The 23,408-nt window shown below is 36.7% G+C and overlaps 1 protein-coding gene across 1 annotated transcript in view; it reads left to right on the forward strand.

The window, feature by feature from the left end:
- Window positions 1-23,408, forward strand: part of ZSWIM6 (zinc finger SWIM-type containing 6) — a 197,643-nt gene that overhangs the window by 131,915 nt on the left and 42,320 nt on the right. The window contains exons 4-5 of the mRNA XM_044916658.1: window positions 13,291-13,439; window positions 16,650-16,800. Of these exons, the coding sequence (XP_044772593.1) occupies window positions 13,291-13,439; window positions 16,650-16,800 (300 nt within the window). The remainder of the gene's footprint in view (window positions 1-13,290; window positions 13,440-16,649; window positions 16,801-23,408) is intronic.

Raw genomic sequence — 23,408 nt, forward strand, 5'->3', positions numbered from 1 at the left:
CATTAGGGTTACATTAGTCTCTGAGTTTTAGTTTAACCAGAGGTCCACATCAACAATCAGTTGTTTGTTCTGCATGTGTCTTCCTTGTTTTGAAGAACAGCAGCCCCCAGAATTTCTTGTCTAACAGCTTCGAAAATTCACTTCCATATTGAAATAGTAACACTAATGAATCAATGTAATCTGAAGTTGGATGCGAGAAAGTGTTCATGTGACATTGTATTTCTTTCAGATTTTCTAAAATTAGAAGAAAAAGTTATCTAAGGAAATAGCAAGGACAGAATACAGGTTAGCTTTAGGCTTAATGTGATTTTCAAATAACTTTTGTATGAGAGCGGCTTCACGAGAGCAGTGAACTTGAGCAGTTTATCCCGCCAGCTTCCTCTTCACTTAATTTATCATGAGATTTGCTCCTAGCCTGGAAATGGGCCAGTTACATGAGCCGCCTTCCTGCCTTCCATCATAGTGTGACAAGTGGTAAAAAGAAGAGAGGTAGGAAGCAGGCCATGACCTTAAGTGACAAAATGGGGAGTCTGCTCCTTGGAGGGTCTTATTTTAATTCTTAGATTGATGACTTACTAGAGGGTGGGATTAAGAAATATTCTTCAATTATTTGACCATATGATCTCACCTGCCTCCAAACACCCCCAAAGTATTCTCCAAACTGTTAAAGCAGTACATTTTTGTATGGTCTTTTTGGGTGTGTTTTTTCTTTGAGAAGAAAGATGTCTTGAACACAAAGATTGGTAAAAGTTAAGTTTTATCTTAAGGAGAAGTATCACTTTTACTTGGCTAGATAAATAGAGTCAGGCTAGGATTTAGATTCAGTTATCTTAATCGGTATCTTAAAGCCAAAGAAGTTAATCTTATCTAAGGCCTTTTTAGAAGAAAATCATAATTTGTAAGTAATTAGAAACTACATTGGTAACAGTTGGTTATTCGTTTTACTTGTGAACATATCCTAATACTTCTTAAAATTCTGTTGGTTGCTTTTCCTTTTTACAGTTGACCCTTGAACAACACGGATTTGAACTGCACAGGTCCACTTATACCTGGTTTTTTTTCAATAAATATATGTATCATACTGTAAATGTATTTTCTGTTAAAAATTTTCTTAACATTTTCTTTTCTCTGGCTTACTTTATGGTAAGGGTACAGTATAAAATACATATATAAAATTTACATGTTGATACTGTTGACATTATTGGTAAGGCTTCTAGTCAACAGTAGGCGATTAGTAGTTAGGTTTTTGGGCAGTCAAAAGTTATATGTGGATTTTCGATTGCATAGGGGGTTGGCACTGTAGGGTCACTGTATTTTGAAATATGTCATTTTTACAAGAATTTTATCCTGAGGAATTAAAAGCTTTTTCAAGACAATTTCAGGCACATTATTCCTAACAATTTCCTTATCAGCTTGGTATTGCAAATTTATAATTGTAGTAGGTTCGAGGGGAAGAAACCGAGGAGAATGGGTTAATGACATCCAAGGTCAGAGATTCAGCAAAGGTAGTTGAAATATAGCCTTAGTTACTGTAATAGTTAAGTCCTTTTCAGTAGACTTTTTTTGCATTTCTTTGTGTTTTCATAAAATTTCCCCCACATAATTTTGATTAGATTATAAAACTAACTACTGTATGGTAAATAGTGGCTGTAAGATAGTTGATGTTAATGGCCCTCCAAGGAGATTGCTGGTTGTAGTTCTGCATTTTTGTTTCCAGCAAAATTGTTTGCTTTTGGTTTTACATTCTAATGAAACTTCCCAGCTTCCACATTCTTAAAAAAGATGCTGGTGTCTTTGCTAAGTACTTTTCTAGAAATTTACTGATTTCCAAGTGCTAGTCCACCCTCCTAGTTAACTCAGCCTTTTCTGGTCCTTTATGTTTCCTATTAAAAGAGATGTATTATATAGATTGGTAAATCATGGTGTAGGGACAGAACATTGAACTTAAAATCTGAAAGCCTTGAGTCCAGTATTGTCTCTACTATGTATTATCTGAGTGACCTTGGGTGAAATTCATTTTTTCTCATTTAAAATGGTCATGATCTTCTCTAACAGCATTGGGAGAATTTTAATAAGGTATACATGTATAATAATAATACTACAATATAACTGAGTTTACCTCATGTTTAGGGTATCCAGAAATACTCATGAGAGAAGAAACCAGTTGGGGGATGAATGATATCAGAGTTGGAGGTTATCTTACTTTCCTCTAACTTTCTGGCATGTATTTCTTCTCCTTTCTCTCTTGGGCACTTTGGTTTCGTGACACCCCACTCTCCTCGCCCCCATGAGCTAGGCTGTACTGGGCACATTACTGCAAAGGAGGACAGACTGAGAGAAAGCTGGCATTGGTCCAGACTCGGAACAGCGGTGGTGGGGAGGGGGTGGTCATTGCAGTGGCCCTTTCACTCCTAGAGCTTGGGCCAATCCCAAATGTAGGCTAGACTCCTCCCTGAGTTCAGTGTCATGTGCCCAGAAATACCATTTCAGTCACAGAAGTAAAAGGGATCTATCCATGTGTCAGGTGCAGTTGACACATGGCATGTAAGATCTCTTCCACCTCTGATTCTATGACTTTGGTGGTGATACTTATACAGAGACGCACGAGGCACTCGTGTCATGCCGCACACATGCACCTCCTGTAGTTCACCCAAGTGTGCACTTCTGTGTTGTTGTTGTTCTTTGATCAGACATTTCAATTTGTTTGAGTGTGGTTCTAATAAAACCAACACCATAAATTCCATTCATGCCTGCTACTCCTGCTTAACTTAGCCTCGAAATGCCTCTGTGTCCCAGCCATCTTATATATCAGTCCATTCAGGTCTCTTAGAGATTCCAAACAAACAAGCAGACCTACTCAGCAATCCTGTGTTCGTTGTGTAGCTTATTTTTAGTTGATTGTAAACTCCATTAGGGCTGAAACTATGACTTGTGTATCTTGGTACCTTCTCTAAGGACAATACTTAAGAAGCCGTAGGTGCTCGGAATTTGTTAAACAAAAAGTAACATTGTCATTTTTCATTCCATTTTGTTCTTTGTGGGAACTTGGAGATTTATTCCTGTACACGTGCATGTTCCGAATCTAGCAGTTGGAGTTGTTTGATGAAGGCCTTATGTCACATCTTTCTTCCTTTTGTTTCCCTCTGGATGGTCATGTTCATTGTACTTGGGCTTACATTAGCAACCAGTTTTTACAAGTATCCTAGGGAGATAATTTGGTTATTATAAGCATATTCTTTCTATCATAGAATATTCAGGCGTTGACAGTTGGTGAAACAAAAGTAAGATCTCCTGGTGATTAATATAGTTCGCAAATATATCCTATAGGAGAGAATTGAATTTGCTGTCCTAAAGTGCAGCAGTGTGAAACTTAGAGAAAATTTAAATCAATTAAAAAAAAGTATGTTGAAAAAATGTATAGTAGTACAGAATTATATGAAGATAAAAAGACAAATCCTCATTGGCTCCTTCTCCCAACAGCTCCCTCCCTTAGTCTCCAACAGCTCTCTTACCCCACAAAGCAACTACTGCTGACAGTGCGGTTTGTATTCTTTGAGACAGCTTTCTTTGTGCACACACATATGAAGTTTTTAAAAAACAATTGAAAATATTTTTCTGCATTTTGCTTTTTTCTCTTAATAGATGATGGGTAGCTTATGTTAGTTCAAACAGGTCTATTGCTGTTTTTAAAATGTTGTATAGTATTCCATAGTATGGGTATATTTAACCATTAACCTTCTGAATGATTTTGAAGTTGTTTCTGTTTTTTCCCTACTATATGCAGTACCACTGTGACTTTCCTGTGTGTGTGTGTGTGAATTTGTGCAAGTATTTTTGAATAATAGATTCTTAGTAGAAATGCCAGAACAAGTGGTACATGCATTTTTGAGTAATTACTGCCCAATTTCCCGCCAAAAATTACTAGGTTTAACTTTACATTTTAACTAAAACTAGATGTTTCTCTAAGATAATTTAAATTTTTTTTTTTTTTTACAAAATTGGTGGAATGCATGATCATGTACACATGACTGTCTTTACATGAAAAACATTTCACTTAAGCAAAAGAGAAGTAGTCTTAGAACTTGAGTGTCTTAATTTGGAGGAATCACATCTCTAGTCCATGAGGAATTTGCTAGGGTAACACCGAGACAACCAATTAACTTTTAGCCCAATACCCTTCATTCTTTCTCTTTCATCTCCAAATCTTGCCTTCCCTCACACGCTATAGTCACCGCTGACACTCTCCCCACTCTCATGCTTTACAAAGGATCACTACCAACTGTGATTGGTTTCCTCACCAGTCCTCTGTCCTTAACCAGCTCTTTGTCTGTCCATGTTGGCTCCATGAACTTGTTCCCATCTCCCCCACAAATGGGTCTCTCCTACCTCTCACACTGAGACGACTCGGAGTGTTGATGAGCTTAGAAGTTAACCTAAGTTCTAGAGAGGAGAGGGGTGGGGGGATGGGTTAGCCTGGTGATGGGTATTAACGAATTGGGAAAAAAAAATGCTAGAAGACAAGGAAGGGAGAGGGGTTGTTGCATGTGGTATAATAGACTGGTTTCCTTAGTATACTTTCTCCAGCTTGGAAAAAAATATATTATTAAAAGCTGATATGGGGCACCTGGGTGGCTTAGTGGGTTGAGCATCTGACTTTTGACTTTGGCTCAGGTCATGGTCTCAGGGTTGTGGGTTGAGCCCCATGTTGGGCTCCGAGCTCAGCAGGGAGTCAGCTTGAGATTCTCTCTCTCCATCTTCCCTCTACCCGTTCCTCTGCTTGCCTGTGGGCTCTCTCTCTTAAATAAATAAATAAATAAATAAAATCTTTTTTTAAAAGCTGAAAAAAAAAATAGTTGTTATGGTAACATTTTCAAAACACCAGAAAAGTAGAACATTTTATAATAATTATATAATTTTGTAGAATTTTATATACTTCTATAATATTAAGATACATGTTTAATATTTTTGTAATTTTTGAGAAATAAAATATAACTGATAAAGATATGGTTGCTTTTATATTCATCCACACATCCTTATTCCTCCCAAGAGGCAACCAGTACCATTAATTTGTTAAATAGCCATCCAGTATATATATCTAGATAGCCTGGTTATATGTAATATACACATATGTAATGTATGTATAATGTATGTATGTATATATACCAACATATAACATGGTTGTGTGATATCTGATAAGTTATATAATTATACCACACTGTAAATATCTTTTTTCAACCCTTTTTTCACTTAATAATATTTTTGAAAATCTATTCTCAGAGATGCATCAGTTTTTGCTGCTGTGTGGTATACCCTGTTTTGTTTAAAGAATCTCTACTAAAAGATATTTAATGATTTTTGTATTATCTTATTAAAATTTGTCAGTGTTTCTGTAGTATTTCACAAATTCAAAGCATGCCAAAATAAACATCATTAAACACACACACAAAAAAGAAGTTAACCCTAAGTGAGACTGCCTTTGCTCTCCAGCTCTGTTAATGGGGGCAAGTAACTGAATCTGTTCAGGCCTCAGTTATTTTATTTGTAAAACATGGACAGTAGGGCGCCTGGGTGCCTCAGTTGGTTAAGCGACTGCCTTCGGCTCAGGTCATGATCCTGGAGTCCCTGGATCGAGTCCCGCATTGGGCTCCCTGCTTGGCAGGGAGTCTGCTTCTCCCTCTGACCCTCCCCCCTCTCATGTGCTCTCTCATTCTCTCTCTCTCAAATAAATACATAAAATCTTTAAAAAAAAAAACATGGACAGTAAAGAATACCAGCTTCATAAGGTCAGGAGGGTTAAAGAAGTAAATCTGAATTGCTATTATCACTGTCATTGTGATGAGTTAATTGACATGAGTCTTCAGGGCAGTGTTGAGGAAAATATTTATAAGCCGTTTTTTAAACAACGACTTTTAAAATCATCTGAGCAAACTATTCTTGAAGCTTGCAAACATAGTAGATTTCTTTTTTTTTAAGATTTTATTTATTTGACAGAGAGAGAAAGAGAGCACAAGCAGGCAGAGCGGCGGGCAGAGGGAAAGGGAGAAGCAGGCTCCCCACCGAGCAGGGAGCCCCATGAAGGGCTCGACCCTAGGTCCCTGGGATCACGACCTGAGCTGAAGGCAGACGCTTAACCCACTGAGCCACCCAGGCGCTCCAGTAGATTTCTTTTAATAAATCTGAAGAGTTGGGTTATATAAAAATAAGACTTTCTGAGAACTTTGCAGTTAAATATTTATGTTTGTGTGCCAAGCAATACATTTTTAGCGAAGTTATAGAAAATGACCTACCTGTTAACGCACTCTGTTTACACTCTGCATTTTTAAATGAGCATGGAAAGTGTGCAAATACTTTACTGCTTTTCATCCATATAAAATAGGTGATTATTTCTGTACATGAATAGTTTATTATTGGACTTTTGAGGTTAAGTTGAATGATGATAGAAATGAGAAATAAAGTCAGATGAGAGGAAAGTTTTAGAGGAGGAGCTATAAACCCTGTGACGGTCTACGTGAATTCCCTTGAGATCTGTGCTGATGACGGTGCTACTTACTTCTTTGGCATTTAGCTGAGGGGAAGGTGGCTTGCTGGGGGAGCACAGCCTGGCACATGCCAGGGTTCCGTCTGTCAGTAGCCTCTGAGCTAAAGAAAGAAGCTGGGCTGTCTTCCGACAGCTCCTGGGGAGGACATGACACTGACGGCATCGCAGTAGCATTACATAGGTTGACCGCAGAGAACGGAAGGTGAGGAAGGATCTGAGTGTTGCAGCTATCACAATATTGTAAATGAAATGGAGGTATTGGCCACTACTTTGAAATGAGGGTTTAAGGAAGAATAAAATTTAAATCTTTTTTCAAGTGTGTGTTTATTCAGTGCATGTTCTTTTTCAGCAGTCTTCAAATTCTTGTCCTCTCTGTAGAAAGGCTTCTTTTGAGTATGAATCACTGAAGTTTGCCGCCCTGCCTTTTCCCTCTTGGTGCCAGTGGTGGAGGTCAGGATTTTGCCTGCAGCTTGTAAGGCAGGTATACCGGTGCCTTTGTAAGTCACAGATGTAATGTATCCTAGCTTTAACAGTGGGCCCTGAAACTTTAGGAGATGGCCTTCTTCTAGGTCTCCTAAAAGAGGCTGAATAAATCACCTCTACAGTGTAGACATCTCCTGCCTGCATTCTGCCTCTGTAGACTGAAATTGATAATCTAATTTTAACCAAAAAACTCCACTTGTACATAAATATAAATGGTGAAAGCATTAGTTAGACAACTGTATTGCTAAAGCAGTTAGGTCACAGTTAAGATGAGGAGGTAAACTAAAGCCTTTCATTTCTTTTTTGTTTGAATTGTTTTCCAGCAGATTAAGAAGAGAAAAGAAAGCATTAAGTTCCCTATTAGAACCCAAAGCTGTGAATAATTCCACATACCAAACATAGCATAAGCCAGTTGTGAATGCGTCTCGGTTTCTCAGTTTAAAATTTGCAAAAGGGTTTGGTGCTGCTTAATGCTTAGAAGCAACTGTTTCCTTGACATGAGACAGAAATTTCATTTGGTGTGTCTTAAATATGCTTTATTCAGTAGACTGGAGAGGTGTCTGTTTGATGCCTCTGGAGCCTGAATACTTTCCAGTATGAAGATCCACACTGTGCCACCATGTTAAACATCCTCTCCAAATATGGAACCGTTCTCCTACCCCCCTGGCAAAGATTCTGATTCAGTACTTCTGAAGTGGTGCCTAGGTATCCATTTTTTTTTCACAGTGGGCCTTAAGAATTTTAATATACTCTTAATTTTGAGAACTCCCAGGGTAAGGGAGTTTTGATATTGAGATAAATCAAAACTAAATCAGAACCAAATCAAGTAGCAGACAGGGGAAGTCAAGTACATGGACAGTGGTCCTTCATGTCCATGAATTCTCCTTTCACTCTCTTCCTATGTAAGAGGGTAAATGAAATTCACACATCCGTAGCTGGGAATGAGAGACAATTAAACTGTTGGACTTTTTTTTACCAGATAATTTCACTTTCCCTAAAGGCTTGAAACTTTGAAGAAGTAAGCTTTGGTAATAAAATGCCCACAAAGATTAATTATACAGTTGTAAAAGTTACAGCATTTGTAATTATAAATATAAATAAGGGTAAAAAATATGATAGGTTTTAAAACTCTTTAATGGACCATTTAATTTATATATACAGATTCTGATTCCTGCCCAACTTGGGGAATATCTAATAGCAAATGTATAAACACACGAATAATGTTTTTCTTTGCCTACCTTTCTCAAAGCTAAATGCCAAGAAACGGTTTGTCTTTGTTTATAGATAGCCACTAACAAGTAGAAATAAATTTTGCAAATCTACATTTTATACAAGGCTTAGGCAACACTTCCATGCATGTAACCAAGACATATTAAGATTTAAATAGTTAAATTTCAGTATTAAAGTTTACTAAGTGAATATGCTGTTTTAGGAAGGTTATTATTGTAGACATTTAATTTCCTGGTCTATAATGTATAGTATTACATATTCCTAAAGTGTTGAGTTGTGTTCAGAGTAAATTTATGTTTTATTTACCAAGAAGTTAATCTTTGCACGCATTCTTTTTACTAAAGTGAGGATGTTTTCTACGCAGTCACATGAAAAGATTTCTAATTCTATCACCTAGTTAATTTTTTATTCCTACATTATAGAATTTTAGGTTTGAGGAAATGGAGGTCCGAGGAGCTTAAGTGATTTGCTGGATGACACATAGTTTTCCCAACTCTGTTTAGAATTGAAGTATTCTGAATTCTAATCCAGGATTAGGAACCCCACACATCCTCTCAGCTTATGTGTGTAGACTTTATTAGATTATTTGCAGTAAAATTTTATTTGTGGGCCATTTTCCCTCTGCAGTGCCTCCTCCTTCCCCCACACTCTTGAAGAAATATGTTAATTCTAACACTAGCTTACCATACTCCTCCCCCCCCAAAAAACATATAAACAAAAAAACCCTTGGTTTTCTTAAAAACTTGAGAAACATTGTTCATGTATTTATACATTTGCTATTAGATATCTTCCCACCTGGGCAAGAACAAAAATCTGTATGTATGTAAATTAAATGATCCATTAAAGAAATTTAAAAATTTATCATATTTTTAAAAATATGACAGTGTTTTAAAACCTATTGGATTTTAAGAAAAAATGCCTTGTGTAATTCAAGTCAAATGAAAGTGATTCCTGGATTACTCTTTCTAACACTTTTCTCTTTTAGTACGACAAAAATAATGAGTTGAGTATATCCTCCAGTTTTTGTAAAATATCTGGATGTTGACCCCTTTGCCATTTTAGGCCAAGGAGACTGGAATTTTCTCTAAACTGAATTGAAATCTACTTAAAATACTTGGATATTTATGTGGCAAACAGAAAAGTCAAGTCTCATATGGCTGCTGTGACCCAAGCAGTGAAGGGTTGTAGCATGCCTTCTACTATACCATAGGATAGTCAGTCCCCATCCAAGCCCTTCGGGTGCACGATTCTTTGTAGGTCCTGGCCCTCAATGCCCAATAGAGAACAACCAACAAGTCATGAGTATTGGGGGAAATAACCACTGTGAGGATAGAAATTGAATTTATTTAGCTCAGGTCATCAGAAGGAACAGTGAGAGTGGATAATCAGTAGCTTGTCAAAATTTTCCCTAAGAAGAGGTTAAGGAGGCAGGTGTCAGATTTCCCAGAAGGATTTTAGCAAGATACTGGGAAAAGCTTAAATATGAAAGTTGAGAGCACATAGATGAGTTGTTTGGAGAGTCTCTTCTGATGCATTTAGATAAAGAATCTATAGTTGTCTTTGTGCATTTGCATGTGTGTGTCTCTGTGTGTGTCTGTCTCTAGAATCAAGGGCATGGGCTGGATTAGGGGCTCCCAGTCCCTGTGGGATACGGATATAACCCCGGCGGTTGACTCTTCACAGCACTGTGTGTCTCTATCTATATCTTCCCGTGAAAGAGAAACGTGCTAACAAATGCTTACAAACATCTCAGTATCCTTCCTTAAATTTATGTTTGATTTAGGGCTAACAATGCCTGCCTCGATACCTTCATGGTTCAACTTTAGCTCCAAGGTTCTGGGATGTGTTCTTCAGCAGTGGAGAGAACCAGGAGACTGGATTTGGCATTGTGGCTGTGGACAAGGGATAATCACCCTGAACTTGTTTCTCCTTCTGTAGAGTAGGGATCATAATCTTTACTCACCTCTAGGGGACATTGTGAGGAGAAAATGAGATAAATGTATGTGAAGATGCTTTAGCATTGTTCTTTTTTGATAAGAATCCTTTCCTCAGGGGAGGGATGTACACAGGTCTTTCCCCCCATTTCCATTACTTGATTCCCTCCTTCTCCCCATTTCCATTATTTGATTTCCTAATTGAGATGAAAATTAGGTGTCAGGAAGCAGTGGTGAGCAGGGCAGCTATAATCCTTGCTTTCTGGAGCTTAAATACAGACCTACTTGCATAATACCTGCTTGGAACAACTTTTTCTGCCTTACTTCTGGAAGAACCAGTCTCTCCAGCTCTTCCTAATAGGTCACTCATTCCCATTGCCATCCTTACTCAATTTCTCTCCCCAGTCTTTAAATGTTGGCTTTCCTTAGGCTCTGTCTTAGGTGCTCTTCTTGTCCTGTAGAGCCTCCTGTAAATATCCAGTTCCCCACTTGAAATCCTTTCTCCTCTTCTTGGCTGTCTCAAAGGTACTTCAAATTCACTATGTCTGAAACTGAACTCAGGACCTTTTAAACACTGCCCCTCCTACCCTCTAACCTGGGTCCTGCTCTGATCTGTGTGTCTCTGAGTTGTCCAGTATCTCATCCAGTTGTTTAACGCAGAAACCCATGTCTCTCTCAACCCCCTGATCTTCCAGATTTCACATACCCACTTCATTACCAAGTTGTATTGTTTTTATGTCTTAAATTCCTGTCAGATTCTCCATTTCTGTTCTCAGTGATGTTTTCAAGCTACCATCATCATCCTTTGCACAGACTATGCATATATATCATTCTTACTGTTTTCGTTTGTATTTTTGCTTCCTAGTCTATCTTCTACACTTGAGAGAATTTTTTTTTTTGGTACTTAAATATATTCACGTGGTTCTGAAATTTTAAAAATATAAAAAGGTGTTCAGTGAAGAGCCTTCTTCCCTCATGTACCGAGGTTACCCATTCTATGCATATGTAAGGAAATACTAATACATAGGCTCTTTCTAAAACTTCACTATAAAAAAGGGGGTTTATTATGTATCCTTTTCTTTGGCCTGTTTTTTTTTTTTTTCCATTCAACAGTATATCTTGGATATTTTTCCATTGTAGTACAGAGAGAATCTCCACATTTGTTTTCATGGCTGAATATATTCTATTGTAGGAATGTTGAAATTGATGCACATTAGGAGAAAACATCTTTACTGTCTAGGGTGTTTCATTCTTCTTCGGACGACCTTGTTATGAATTCCCATTTGTTATGCTTAGGGAAGAAAAAAAACTAAGCTTCTCATTTGCCAGGGCTCTCAGGGTCTAACCCTTCTCCAGGATTGTCTTGTACTTGTCTTCTCCTCATCCTCTACTTTTGAGTTCTGTGGGTGTGGGCTATCTTTTATTTCATCCATGTTCTGTGTTCCTTCCCGCCTGAGACTTCTGCCTAAGCTCTTAGTCTCACTTTCAGACTAATTCCTTTCTCTTCCTTTTTCCTTTAACTTCTAATCTACTTAAGGCAAATCTCAGCTCAGTTTCCATTTCCTCAAGGTGTGTTTACCCTGGCAATACATGGCCCAGTCAGAGCTTTCTGATATAGTCTGCTGGCATTTTGGCTTCTTCCTTGGAGCAGTTATCATTTATTATCAAATATTTATATGTGTGATTACTAGATTGATATTTATTTCACAACTTAAAATAGTGTTTCTCATATAGTGGGTTGCAGCCCATTATGGGTTATGAAATCAGTTTTAAAAGTTATGATAAGCCATTTTTTAAAAATATAATAGAGAATATCAGACCCTTTCACTTATAGTCAGGGTCTTTTTCCATCATACTTTTGCTTCAGATTAATAGATAGTAGATGTCATCACATAAACACCCAGATATACAGATATATTGGGCTTGATGTGAATTGTATTTGTTATTGTTGGTCCTAGTCAAAAATAATTTGGTGGTAAATTATATGGGGACAGGAATTCTGTCTATTTTGCACACCATTTCATTCCCAAGTCTAACAGAAGACACTCAATAAATGTGTTGGCTCAGTGAATGAATGAATGAATGCACACCTTTTCAAGGAGATTCACAGACTCACTGCTCTCCTCTTAGGGACTAATGGACCCTGGTTCTAAGCAGGTGTTAGTGATTGTTTCCTTGGCCAATTCATTCTGTTTTATCAGATCATTAGAAGAAAAGGAAAGCAATGTAAAACCAGACTTATAAATGTATTTTTTAAGGGTTGATAAGGAGATTAAACACTATTGAGGAAAGGTTTTTAGATTTAAATTTTTTTTATATTCCTTATGAATCTTAGGCCTTAAATATCATTTTATTTTTTAAATAAATAATGAAACTTAATTTTTACCTGCCTAAGTATCTGGATAATTTTTGAATTTCTAAGGTAGTCTGCACACAGGGCTTATGACATAGCTGTTATCTTTTGTGTGTACTTCAGCAATAAAATATTTACGCAGTTTGGCAAGGTGATACTACAACCTGGTTTTGTACAACAGCTGCACTGCCTGTTCCCGTGTGGCTTGATTTCCCTTTTTAATCTTCAGTTTTCTGCAACTAAAGACTATGTCAGCATGTAGTTTATACAGCAGCAGATAACAGTGAAAGCTTCTTGAATTAACATAGTAAAGAGAAAAATACTCAGTTCACTTGGTTTCACATTTTTCTCATGTCTTTGAAAAACATTTTCCTAACATATCCTACACAGTAGAGCTTTATAAACATCATGTATTTACAATGAGACATTTTTGTGATTTTTTTCTATTCTTTAGAGAACTTGTAAACTCCTCTCCAAAGGTTTAGTTTCTGATCTTTAAAAAAGAAAATATCTCAGTGCTACAGTAATCTGCATTTTAGCTTAGCACAAATCAAGAAAGTCCTAGAAATAAGAGAATGATTTTTATATTTATTTTCAGTCATAAATTTGTATGTATAATTGAAATTGAGATTGGCTTAAAAAGTGTGTAGGCAAAAAATGCAGAATCTTAATTCTTTTCAAGTTTATAATCAGAGCCCTTTAGCACAGAGTTTTTATCTAGCATATGTGTTATTTTTTCTTTCTATTTCTAGGTGCTCCTGATCCAACAGCAGGTGCTAGTATAGATGATGAAAACTGCTGGCACTTAGATGAAGAGCAGGTTCAAGAACAGGTTAAACTGTTCCTTTCCCAGGGCGGGTACCACGGATCAGGGAAGCAGCTTAATTTGCTCTTTGCAAAGGTATGATTTTTTTTTTTAAAGAAATATTCTAAATATATACATATATAGAAAGTATCTATATATGATTATGTGTACAATAGAATAAAGGCTTCTTTTTTATTTCTTTTTTTTTTAAAGAAGAACATCTAAGTTAACCAATCAATTAGAAACTATTATGTTGTAATGCATTTACTTACTTAGCTATCGTTAGGCAAGATGTGAACATTTTTGTTTCTCTCAGTTCCCATTACTAAAATGGTGATAGTTTATACAATTTTGAAAAACCTTTCAAAACTCAAAAGTAAGTAGCTTAATATTATTAAAAATGCCATCTTTTCAAGCTTTTACTTTTTCTAGTTAATGTTCTCAAGTAGAGCATAACTTTGAATACAGTCCTTAAAATGTGCTTCTCATATATTTAGGGCTTTTTTTTTTTTTGAGGTTGAGAAGTATCTCTTGTTCCAATCCATAATCTGTAAATTTTACATAATTATTTTTGAACAGTTAATACATGCATATAACATTATAGATTTAGTTTAATAATATTCAGTATATTTAAATTAGTTTCAAAAGCATGGACTTTGGAGTCATATAGCCCTGGCTTTAAATCTAAATTCTAAATCTTATTGAATGTATGAACCTTGGCAAGTTATTTAAGTCCGTTTCCTCATCTATAAAATTAGCTAATGATAACATATCTCCTCAAGTTGTGATTAAATGATGATGGTGTCTAACATGTCATTTTGGCCTTGGTAAATGTTAATTTTCATCACCAAAATTTGATGGCCTAAGAAACAAAGTTATCTTCCTTACAGGTTCTGTGTGAGTAGAAACTGTGTCTGTTGCTTTATACAGAACTTTTAGTACCATAAATGCAATTCTGAATACTGGGTAAAATGCTTTTTTAATAATATTAAATCAGTGTCTTTTATGGGAGTATAACTACTATTATGACTAATGTATTCAAATTGGTTTTAATGGATGAGATAATTGATTGATACTTTTGATAACTCATTAACACTTTTGTTAAACAGCTTTTCTAGTACTTATAATAATTAAAATATTTTTTTAGTTCTGAAGAATTAGAGTATATTTCGTTACTGGTTATCGCCAGAAAATAGTGTATTCTGATTAATCGGTATCCTCTTATTAAAGATTTTATCCCATTTACTATATATTAATTGCCAATTTTCTGAAAATTAGATTATAATATAATACATCTTACCCTAAAACTACTTCACACATGATTTAATCATTCTTTGGTAATTCACAGGTACATCAAACTCTTGTGATACATCAGAGTCAGCCATCTGAAAATTAATTACCATTAGACTATAGATGTACTTGAGTATTGCTTGATAGTTGTGGTTTATATGCTTAACAGTGACGTGTTTATTGTCATTGCTGTTGCTGAGTAATAGGTTAGAAATTTATCAGGAAAATAAACATTAAATCACATCCATGATGTAGTGGTAATATTAAAGGTTTGGTATATTTAGATACACAGGAAGTATTTCACAGATTCTCATGTTAGCAAATAGTATGCTTTGGCATAGTGGAAGCAAAGTGAAAGAGGTATTAGACTGTCCTATAGCTGCTATTTTTATCCTTGTATATGATGTACACATTATGCGTGCCATATGAAGTAACAGCATCATCTAATTTTGGAAATGGCATAACTTTTATTTTTTATTTTTTAATTTTTTGGCATAACTTTTAGAGTTAAGACAGATCTGGGCTCTGATCCCAGCGATTCCTCTTGTCCTTTGAGCAAGTTGCTTCACTTCTCTGAAACATGATTTTTATATTTCATAAAATGGGGATTATAATCTGGCCTATTTTATGGTTATTGTGAAGATTACATGATAAGTATAACTGTAAAACTCTTTAGCGTGATGTCCAATAAATGGCAACTCCCTTTCTTCCTCCCAGTCTTCTTCTGTTCATGACTTTTTAGTGCTTCCATATTGGAAATAAAAAAACTTTTTAAGATTATTACTGAAATAATCCTGGAAGTACAACACTTGTGATTCAGTGTAGAAGTACTTTTGAGTTCTTTACAGGGCTCCCATTTGAAGCCTGTGATGGACTTCCATTACTTGTCTCAGGGTACAGGCCTGACACGGGATCAGTAGATCTTGAGGTTTGGGCTGCCTTATTGAATATCTGCCATTTCCTCTTTGATTTGCCTTTCACATAGAATCTTGAGTAAAAGGACCCCCTCTCCTTTTCTGCTGCTTATGACCTTGCTCTAGTAATTTCCTATAGGGAGAACTGGTGGTGTGGTGTTCAGCTGGGATTCATGTTTGTTGAACACATAGCAGTACACACTTCTGGAATGGACGGATTTACTTAGGGTTTCCTATAGAGACACTTAGTCTTGTGTTTCTTTTCTTCCTTTTTTTTTTTTAATTTGGAAAATTTGGCTCCAGAGTAATGGACAGAGCTTGAAGTTCCAGCTTGAGAGGCTGCATTAGCTCGCTAGGTCACAGGTTATAATTCTGCTTCCTGAATCGCTTAGTGAGGGCCAGAGAGTTCTTTAACTTGCAGCACAACCCATTTCCTCTTACAGCCCCATTGGGGTGAATATAAAAGTATGATATTGCTCTTCTTGTCAGAAAACTTCGGTGTGAGAGCTTACTGAAATTCTAGTTTACATCAAAAACTGAAGGACTTCACAACTCTGGAAATAAACTAAAAAACATTGCATTGCACAGTTTAAATTGGTGAATTGTATGGTATGTGAATTATGTCTCAATAAAGCAGTTTTTTAAAAACAGAAAGACAGATGTTACTATTAAAAACATTATCCATTCAATTTAGAAGATCCCTAAAGAGTTAATCAGTAGACTGCTTTCAGCTCTTCTACTCTAGTCGTAAGTACAATCAGTTGGAAGAGTCAGGAAGGTGCCAGATGATTTGTCTTGTTTATTTTGGTATTGTTTTTCTGTGGGCTGGCAAAAAATTTATTTTTTTTTGTAATTGGAAAGTTAACCAAATTTCTTTTCCTCATTTGGATTATGAAACATGATTTTACGAAATTAACAGTTAATTCTCTGATTAAATTGCCATTTAGGATAGAGACCAGTTTTTCACAACTTTTCTTTGCCAAAGAGGGCTGGTATCAAGAATTAACTGCCTCGGACCCCAGAGAAAGAAAGAAAGTGGTCTGTTGCTGTATTGCTGTGCAGTTTTGAACACTTTTCTGAAGGTCTGTTTTTTCCCCACCAGGTGCGGGAGATGTTGAAGATGAGGGACTCTAATGGGGCCCGCATGTTGACATTGATAACAGAGCAATTCATGGCTGACCCTCGTCTGTCACTTTGGAGGCAACAAGGCACTGCGATGACTGACAAATATAGGCAGCTCTGGGATGAGCTGGGTAAATATAAATTTCCTGACAGATTGCCATTGAGTTGTGTATGGGTAAAGATCATGGTTAAATGTTGAAAGCGCATGGTCGGAGTGTTGCTGAAGGGAGAGCTGCTCATATATGAACTTATTGCCATTAGACACTGGTTAGAACTAGGAGGGCTTGGGCTGGCATTTGCAGGAAATAATCTTGGGAGGGTTTGGGAGAAATTGTCGGATCTTGAGGAAAGCAAGCACAGGAATCTCCCTTTAAATATTTGAAAAAAGAAGCCATATTATTTTAAAATAGGTATTTTGTATAATAGAGCTGGTTACTCATTTCTGGAATAATATTGTAATCAGTTGAGCTAAAATTTGGCTCTTTTCCCCCTTTGAGTACATTGAAAGTGTCAAAAGTAGTTTGAACATTTATTTTTTGGCTGTTACAGACTTAGATGAGCTGTTGATTGTCAGAATGGAAAAGATAAACTATAATTTTTATTGCTTCCCAAATCTCTGTAATAAAGATATAAATATAGCAGGTGGTTGAAAAAATGAGAAATCCACTAGTCAGGTTCACTGGGAAATTTGGGGGGATGATTATTTTATCCAATGTTTATTGCTTAGGGAATTAACAAATAATGCATTTGTTAAATTGTCTTTCTATTAAGAATATGACAGATGGAATTTTTGACAAATGTTCTATCAATGCCTATATTAATTTTATGTTCTGGATATGTTTACTAGAAGATCCTAGTTTCATTGAAATTGAATAGTAGAACTCTTCATACCTTCCCCTTCTTTCACTCTTGGCTGATAATAGACCATATCCTGCTGATTGATCCCATGTCAAGTCTAGATGAAGAGAAACTGTTGTTTGTGCATATACCACATGATTGTAGTAATTGGAAGGGACCTTTGAGGTGAACTGTTTTATGGATAAGGAAATTGAACTCCAGAGAAGTTTAGGATACTTCCAAAAGATCATGTTGACTAATCTAGGGGTATGCCGCAAGTTGGTAAAGAATTGGACATCAGTTTCCTCTTTGCCATTAATAGGATGTGTGTTCAGAAACTTGCTGTGGATGACAACTCTTTTTTTTTTTAATCATAAATGTCTGCTACTTGCCAAGTGTTAGATATTTGTTGGCCTTTTCTCCTGGTATTTTTATTAAGTATCTTGTAATTACTTGGTCACCTGAATTAATGGTTGGTGGCCTTTACCCCCATCAAAATTTAAATCAGTCCATAACTATAGTAGATTGTTTCAATATATTGGAAGAGTGTTTGGGAGCACAGTGTGGTAGTTCGGACAAGTGTAATGCATATGTTTAAACATATTTTTATAGAATACTGAATGATAACACTTTCCTAGGTAAACCCTCCTCAGTTTTGTAATTCTGTAGTAAATATTGAATTGACTAGTTGATTTATGACATTGGAAAGGTCTACCATTTAAAAAAACTATAATGAAGGGAATCATTTAAAGAAAAAATACTGGATTAATATTAAATGAATAAAATTTAAAGAGCTGTGGTACTTGGAGGAACTTAGGATTACAAATAACTAATTAGGAAGAAAGTGCTGACTACTTTTTTTGGTTACCAAAAAAGTACAAGTGATATAGTTAAATAAAACTTAGAGTGTTCATATTTAATCCATTATCCCCATCTCACTTTTCCAAGTTGGTTTTGAAAATTATGTACCTCAATTCTCAATCAAAAGTATAAATTCTCATTAGGTGGAAGTTTCCACCAGCTGATTCTAGTTATACCCTCTGATGAACTGCTTTCTGATTATGGGCCAGGCTTCTTTGATTTCAGTCTAGGATGAATATATCTTTTTTTCCCTGTATTCTGTTTCTTCACAAATCATCCCTTCCCTCCTCCCCCGCCCCCAATCATTACTAGACTGTTATAAATTCTCTTGTGTACTCTGATGGCAAGCAGAGGTCAGTAACCATTTTAATGGATCTAAGTTTTGCAAAGAATCCCAAGTAGAAGTAACAATAGCTATTGTATCTTAATATTCATTCACCAAAAAATTAACTAAAAGTTGCTTCTGGACTACAAAAGGAAATGATTTTGCTTCTTAATAAAATGGGAGATTTTGACTTTGTGCCCCTGCACAGGGCTCACATTGCTTCAAGGCTCTGCTTTGGAATTAAATGCTGAGCACTGCCAGATGCCAGACATTGAGAAGAGGCTGAGTTTTGTCGGCAAATGGGATCTGCAAGTTAATTGGTGTTTTCTGCAGGCTTCTGGCTGTGAAATGAAATTGGAAGCCCTTTAGCCACATGGATAATACAGGACCTGAATACAAATGTCACATGTCACCATCAGGACCCACTGTGAGACAATAGTGTTCCCACTCCAACACTGCACCATTACAGATCATTTAAATATGGGGATTACATTTAAACTAAAAGCCCCATTTGCCTTTTACTGCAATTTAAATGTCCTCTTAGCAAAAGCTAAGTGACAAATTAAATGAAAAAAGTGCCCACATTTTTAAAGCTGTAATGCAAAACAACCTTTTATTGCTTCTCATGTGCCACGAATGAATCATTATACTTGTCAACCCTAAACCAAGCCATAATTGGAGCAGCTACTGTTATCAAAGTGGGGCCGTTCTGTGACAGCTTAATAAAGCTGAAACTGTTAAATTAAATCTCAGATGCTTAACTCCTTAGCACTGGTGAATTCGATGGGTCCATTTCTGGCAATGGCCAATACACCAGGAAAAAAAAAAAGATTCCTGGCATGAAAGCCTTATTCTGATGAGAATGTACAAGTAAAAGTATCTTAGCCAAGTAACTCCGCTTCTTGGCAGAGGGATTTGGAGGCATCAGATTGTTGGCGTGGTTACAAAATTGTATTTTTGAGAGGATCAGATATTCCTCTCCCCAAAACTTTCAACTTACAGAGTATATGTGATTTATTAAAATTTAAGTGTTGATGTTTCAAAACTAGTTTTAAAAATAATATATATTCATATAACTTTGTCTCTCTTTCGAATAAGTATATACAAACTTCTTTGAAGTAGCAACAGGCCAGATTCCTTTCCCGATCCTCTGGCTAACAAAGGGATTGATGATGCTCAGTTCTTCTTTTCTAAAATAAGTGCCTCTGATACTCATTTGGTCTGAGTTAATTTTCGTGATTTATTCCCTGATTTTCATAATGTAGTATGAAATAGATACAGATGCACACTATTAAGATCCTGTTCAGTGCATCTCATTTGCAGATGCATTATTCTTCTACATGGATCTGTTTTTCATACATTAATTTTACTTTTTCTGTGCGATGTTCATTTTCTGAAACATAGAGCAGTCTTCTCAGAATGAGTGTTGTTGTATCATGTTGAGTATAAGAAAGTGTATGCCTTAAAATCTTAAGACAGAAAGCCCATTGCAAGGACAGAAGCTGCAAATTTGGTGGAGCTATAGAACCCACACCTCTTTAGTTGCATTCTTTATTCCATGACATGCAAATTTTCTAGAAAGCAGATCACAGCAATAACCCTTAGATTTTAAAGAATAACCCAGTGCTGATTGGTGGTGAGCACACCTACTGTTAGCCCTGATGGCTGTCTGTTCAGCACACTTAATTACCATTGGGGTCTTTAGGGATGAGGGGATATATTGTAACCTCTCATCTGTGTTGATAGGTCTCTTTCCTTAAATGTCTTCCTAGACTATAATTTTACTTTGCTTCATAAAACTATAGGTTGTGGCTGCCAGTCTATTAAAACCTAATTAAAATGGATGTCATTAGAGGAAACAGTTAAATAGGATTTAATTACAGCTTTGTCATGGGGAAAAATTCTTAAATTTTCATTTTCAAGTATTACATAATATGTTTTTTTCCTAAAATTTTAAACACTTAACTTTCTCTCTGAGCTGAGTCATGTTTTTTTTTTTCCAGTGTTTAAACCCTTTTTTTTTTTTTTTTTTTTTAGGGAGAGGCTGGGCTCCCATTGCAAGAGCCTTGCTGCTCTGAGCTGTGTTCACTCGGTTCACAAGAACAAGGTGTTACCTCTCAGAATTTTTTTCAAAGGTTTTGATATGGGGGTGCCAGACTGGCTTAGTTGGTGGACCATGTAACTCTTTATCTCTGGGTTGTGAATTCAAGCCCCATGTTGGGTGTGGAGATTACTTAAAATCTTTAAAAAAATTTTTTTTATATGGATACCTAATTCGCTGTGAGCAGACATAGCCATAGTTAGAAGATTCTTTCTATTTTGAGTTCCATTGTAAGGTTAGTTTGACCACTGTTATTAAGCAACAGTGGTAATACTCCTTGTAGGGTACTAGATAGATTGAGTGGGTCTACAGATTCAGAGTACTTGGAATCACAGTAAATCTTTGTTCAGCAGTAGAGAACCTAGCCCATCGTTCCACCATTGAAACCAAATTTATTGCAAATACTAAAAATTACCTGCTCTATGGACTCAGAACACTGTCCTATCTATACCTCTGATGTAAGTAGTCATCTCTGTGGACCTCTTCTCCACCCACCCTCATGATTCTTGAATCACATGCTTAAGTCACATTTAAAATGATGCTCTAAGTCATTTGCAAGTGTTTTTGTACACAGTCAGAAATAAGATTCCAAAGGCTCTGCTTTGGAGGTCATTGTGGAGAAATTTCTGGGGAATGCCACCTTACATCTCCCAACATAATAGGATAAGTAATTTCACCACGGTTTAGAGCCACTGCTTAGTTTATATGATAAATTGAAATCTAGGCTTTCCAGATTTTGAAGCTGATTAGTGAATGCCTGAGGAGTAACTGCTTTTCGGTGAAAGCTAGGGAGCATTCCAATGTGGTTTGCTGTATAAGTAGTGTTCTCTTGGCTAGTGCCATGGAGAAAACAGCAATTCCCAGAGCCCCCTTGCAGCAAAAAGATGTCAGGCACAGAGTTGGAAACTTCTGGTAGCTCTTAAGTGTACAATGTAAACTTAATGAACCCCATACTTCTCACCTACCAGTTTGTCTTCCCTGGGCATAAGGAGAATACAGCTTTACCACGTAAATCACTTCAGTGCCTTCCATTAACCCTTCTTTCCAGAAGTCTTTCTGTGGTTTCTATCTCAGTACGTATTAAGCACTTGCTATGTCCAGAGGAATAGATGTATTAAGTGTTTGATTTTACTTTTGGTAATGGTCCATGTAGTAGAGAGGGAGTAGAGAGATAGAACCATCAGGAGACAGAAATTAGAATAGGTATGAATGAACTGAGGAACACTTTGATAGGGTAATTTATTCACATATTAGCATAAATACTTGTACAGATGGAATTTAATATGGTTTTACAAGGTGTTCATGGAGGTGAGTTGTAGGGAAGAAGTAGTGAGAAGGAGTAACATGAACAGTGACAGGGATGAACTAACTCGATGGGGGAGGGCTATAAAGCATTCAGATTCATTATCAACAATGTCGTCTTCAAGATTATCAGTCCAGTTTTATTGTTCTTTGTTGTTACTTCAAAGGGAGGAGAGGAGGGAGAGAGCGTAGACATAGGTTCTAGATTTTTGCTGTCTTTTATTTCTCATTTTAGTCCATCTAGTAAAGATGACATAGATGTCAACATTTATTTTATCAGGCACTATGCTAAGCACTTAATGCATGCATTATATTTTTATTCTTAAAACAATCCAGTGAAGGTAGGTATAATTATTAGCCCTAATTTTATACCTGAGTAAATTGGAGCTTAGGGTGACCAGATAACTTGCCTGAGGTCACAGCAGCAGAGCAGGAATTTGATCCCAGGTCAGTGGCTTCAAAGACTTAACCACCAAACTGGACTCCATCCTCACTTGCTTTAATTTGCCTTTCTGCTAAGGGGTCTCTCTGCTCAGGGCAGAGCAGGGGCAAGGCGAAGCTCACCTAGATGGCAGTAAGCCCCATCAAAGCTGCATGGCTTGGTCTGCCCACCGGTGGTCCTGCAGGTCTAATGGTGGTAGTCATCAGAGCTTACCTACTGTAGTTGCTCATCTGTGTTTCTAGGGACTCTCTAACTTCAGTCTAAAAAAGCCACATTAGTGTAGAAGAGCCAAATCCATGATATTGATTGAAAACTGTCATAATAAACTTAAGCTTCTCACAAAATACATGCAGTACATACTTCAGATGGATTACAGTCAGGTTTTCATTTCATTTTCCAGGCTCCTTTGCTAAGGAGTCAGCAAGACCCTTAGGGTCAAGGTCTCTGTCCTGGCCTCTGCCAGGCCTTAATAATAACACAGTTGTCAACACTTGTTTATGTCATATGGTCTGTAGCTCTCCAGACCCCTCCTGCCCTTGGGCTGGTCTGGCTGCTCTGGAATGGGGTTGCACATTCCTGTTTCAGTCTGTGGTTTCCCCCTTGTTATCCAGAGCTCCCTCTAAATATGGAGGCTTTTTCCGTTGTATTGCTCAGGAGGCTTTGCTTCTATCCAGCCGTCTTCTCAGAACGCCTATCTGCTGCTCAGTCCTCATTACCTGGGCCTGATTTCTTTCTCTGTTGTATATGGTCTTGTTGCTTTCTGTCTCTTAAAACTGAGATTTCTGTGTTTGTGGGTCAGAGGCCTTTGGGTTCCACTCTGCTGTGGAGATGGGAAGAGGGTTTGTTCTGTTTTTTTTTTTTTTTTTTTTTT

This window comes from Neomonachus schauinslandi, chromosome 7 (genome assembly GCF_002201575.2).
Source record: "Neomonachus schauinslandi chromosome 7, ASM220157v2, whole genome shotgun sequence".
Classification (NCBI taxonomy): Eukaryota; Metazoa; Chordata; class Mammalia; order Carnivora; family Phocidae; genus Neomonachus; species Neomonachus schauinslandi.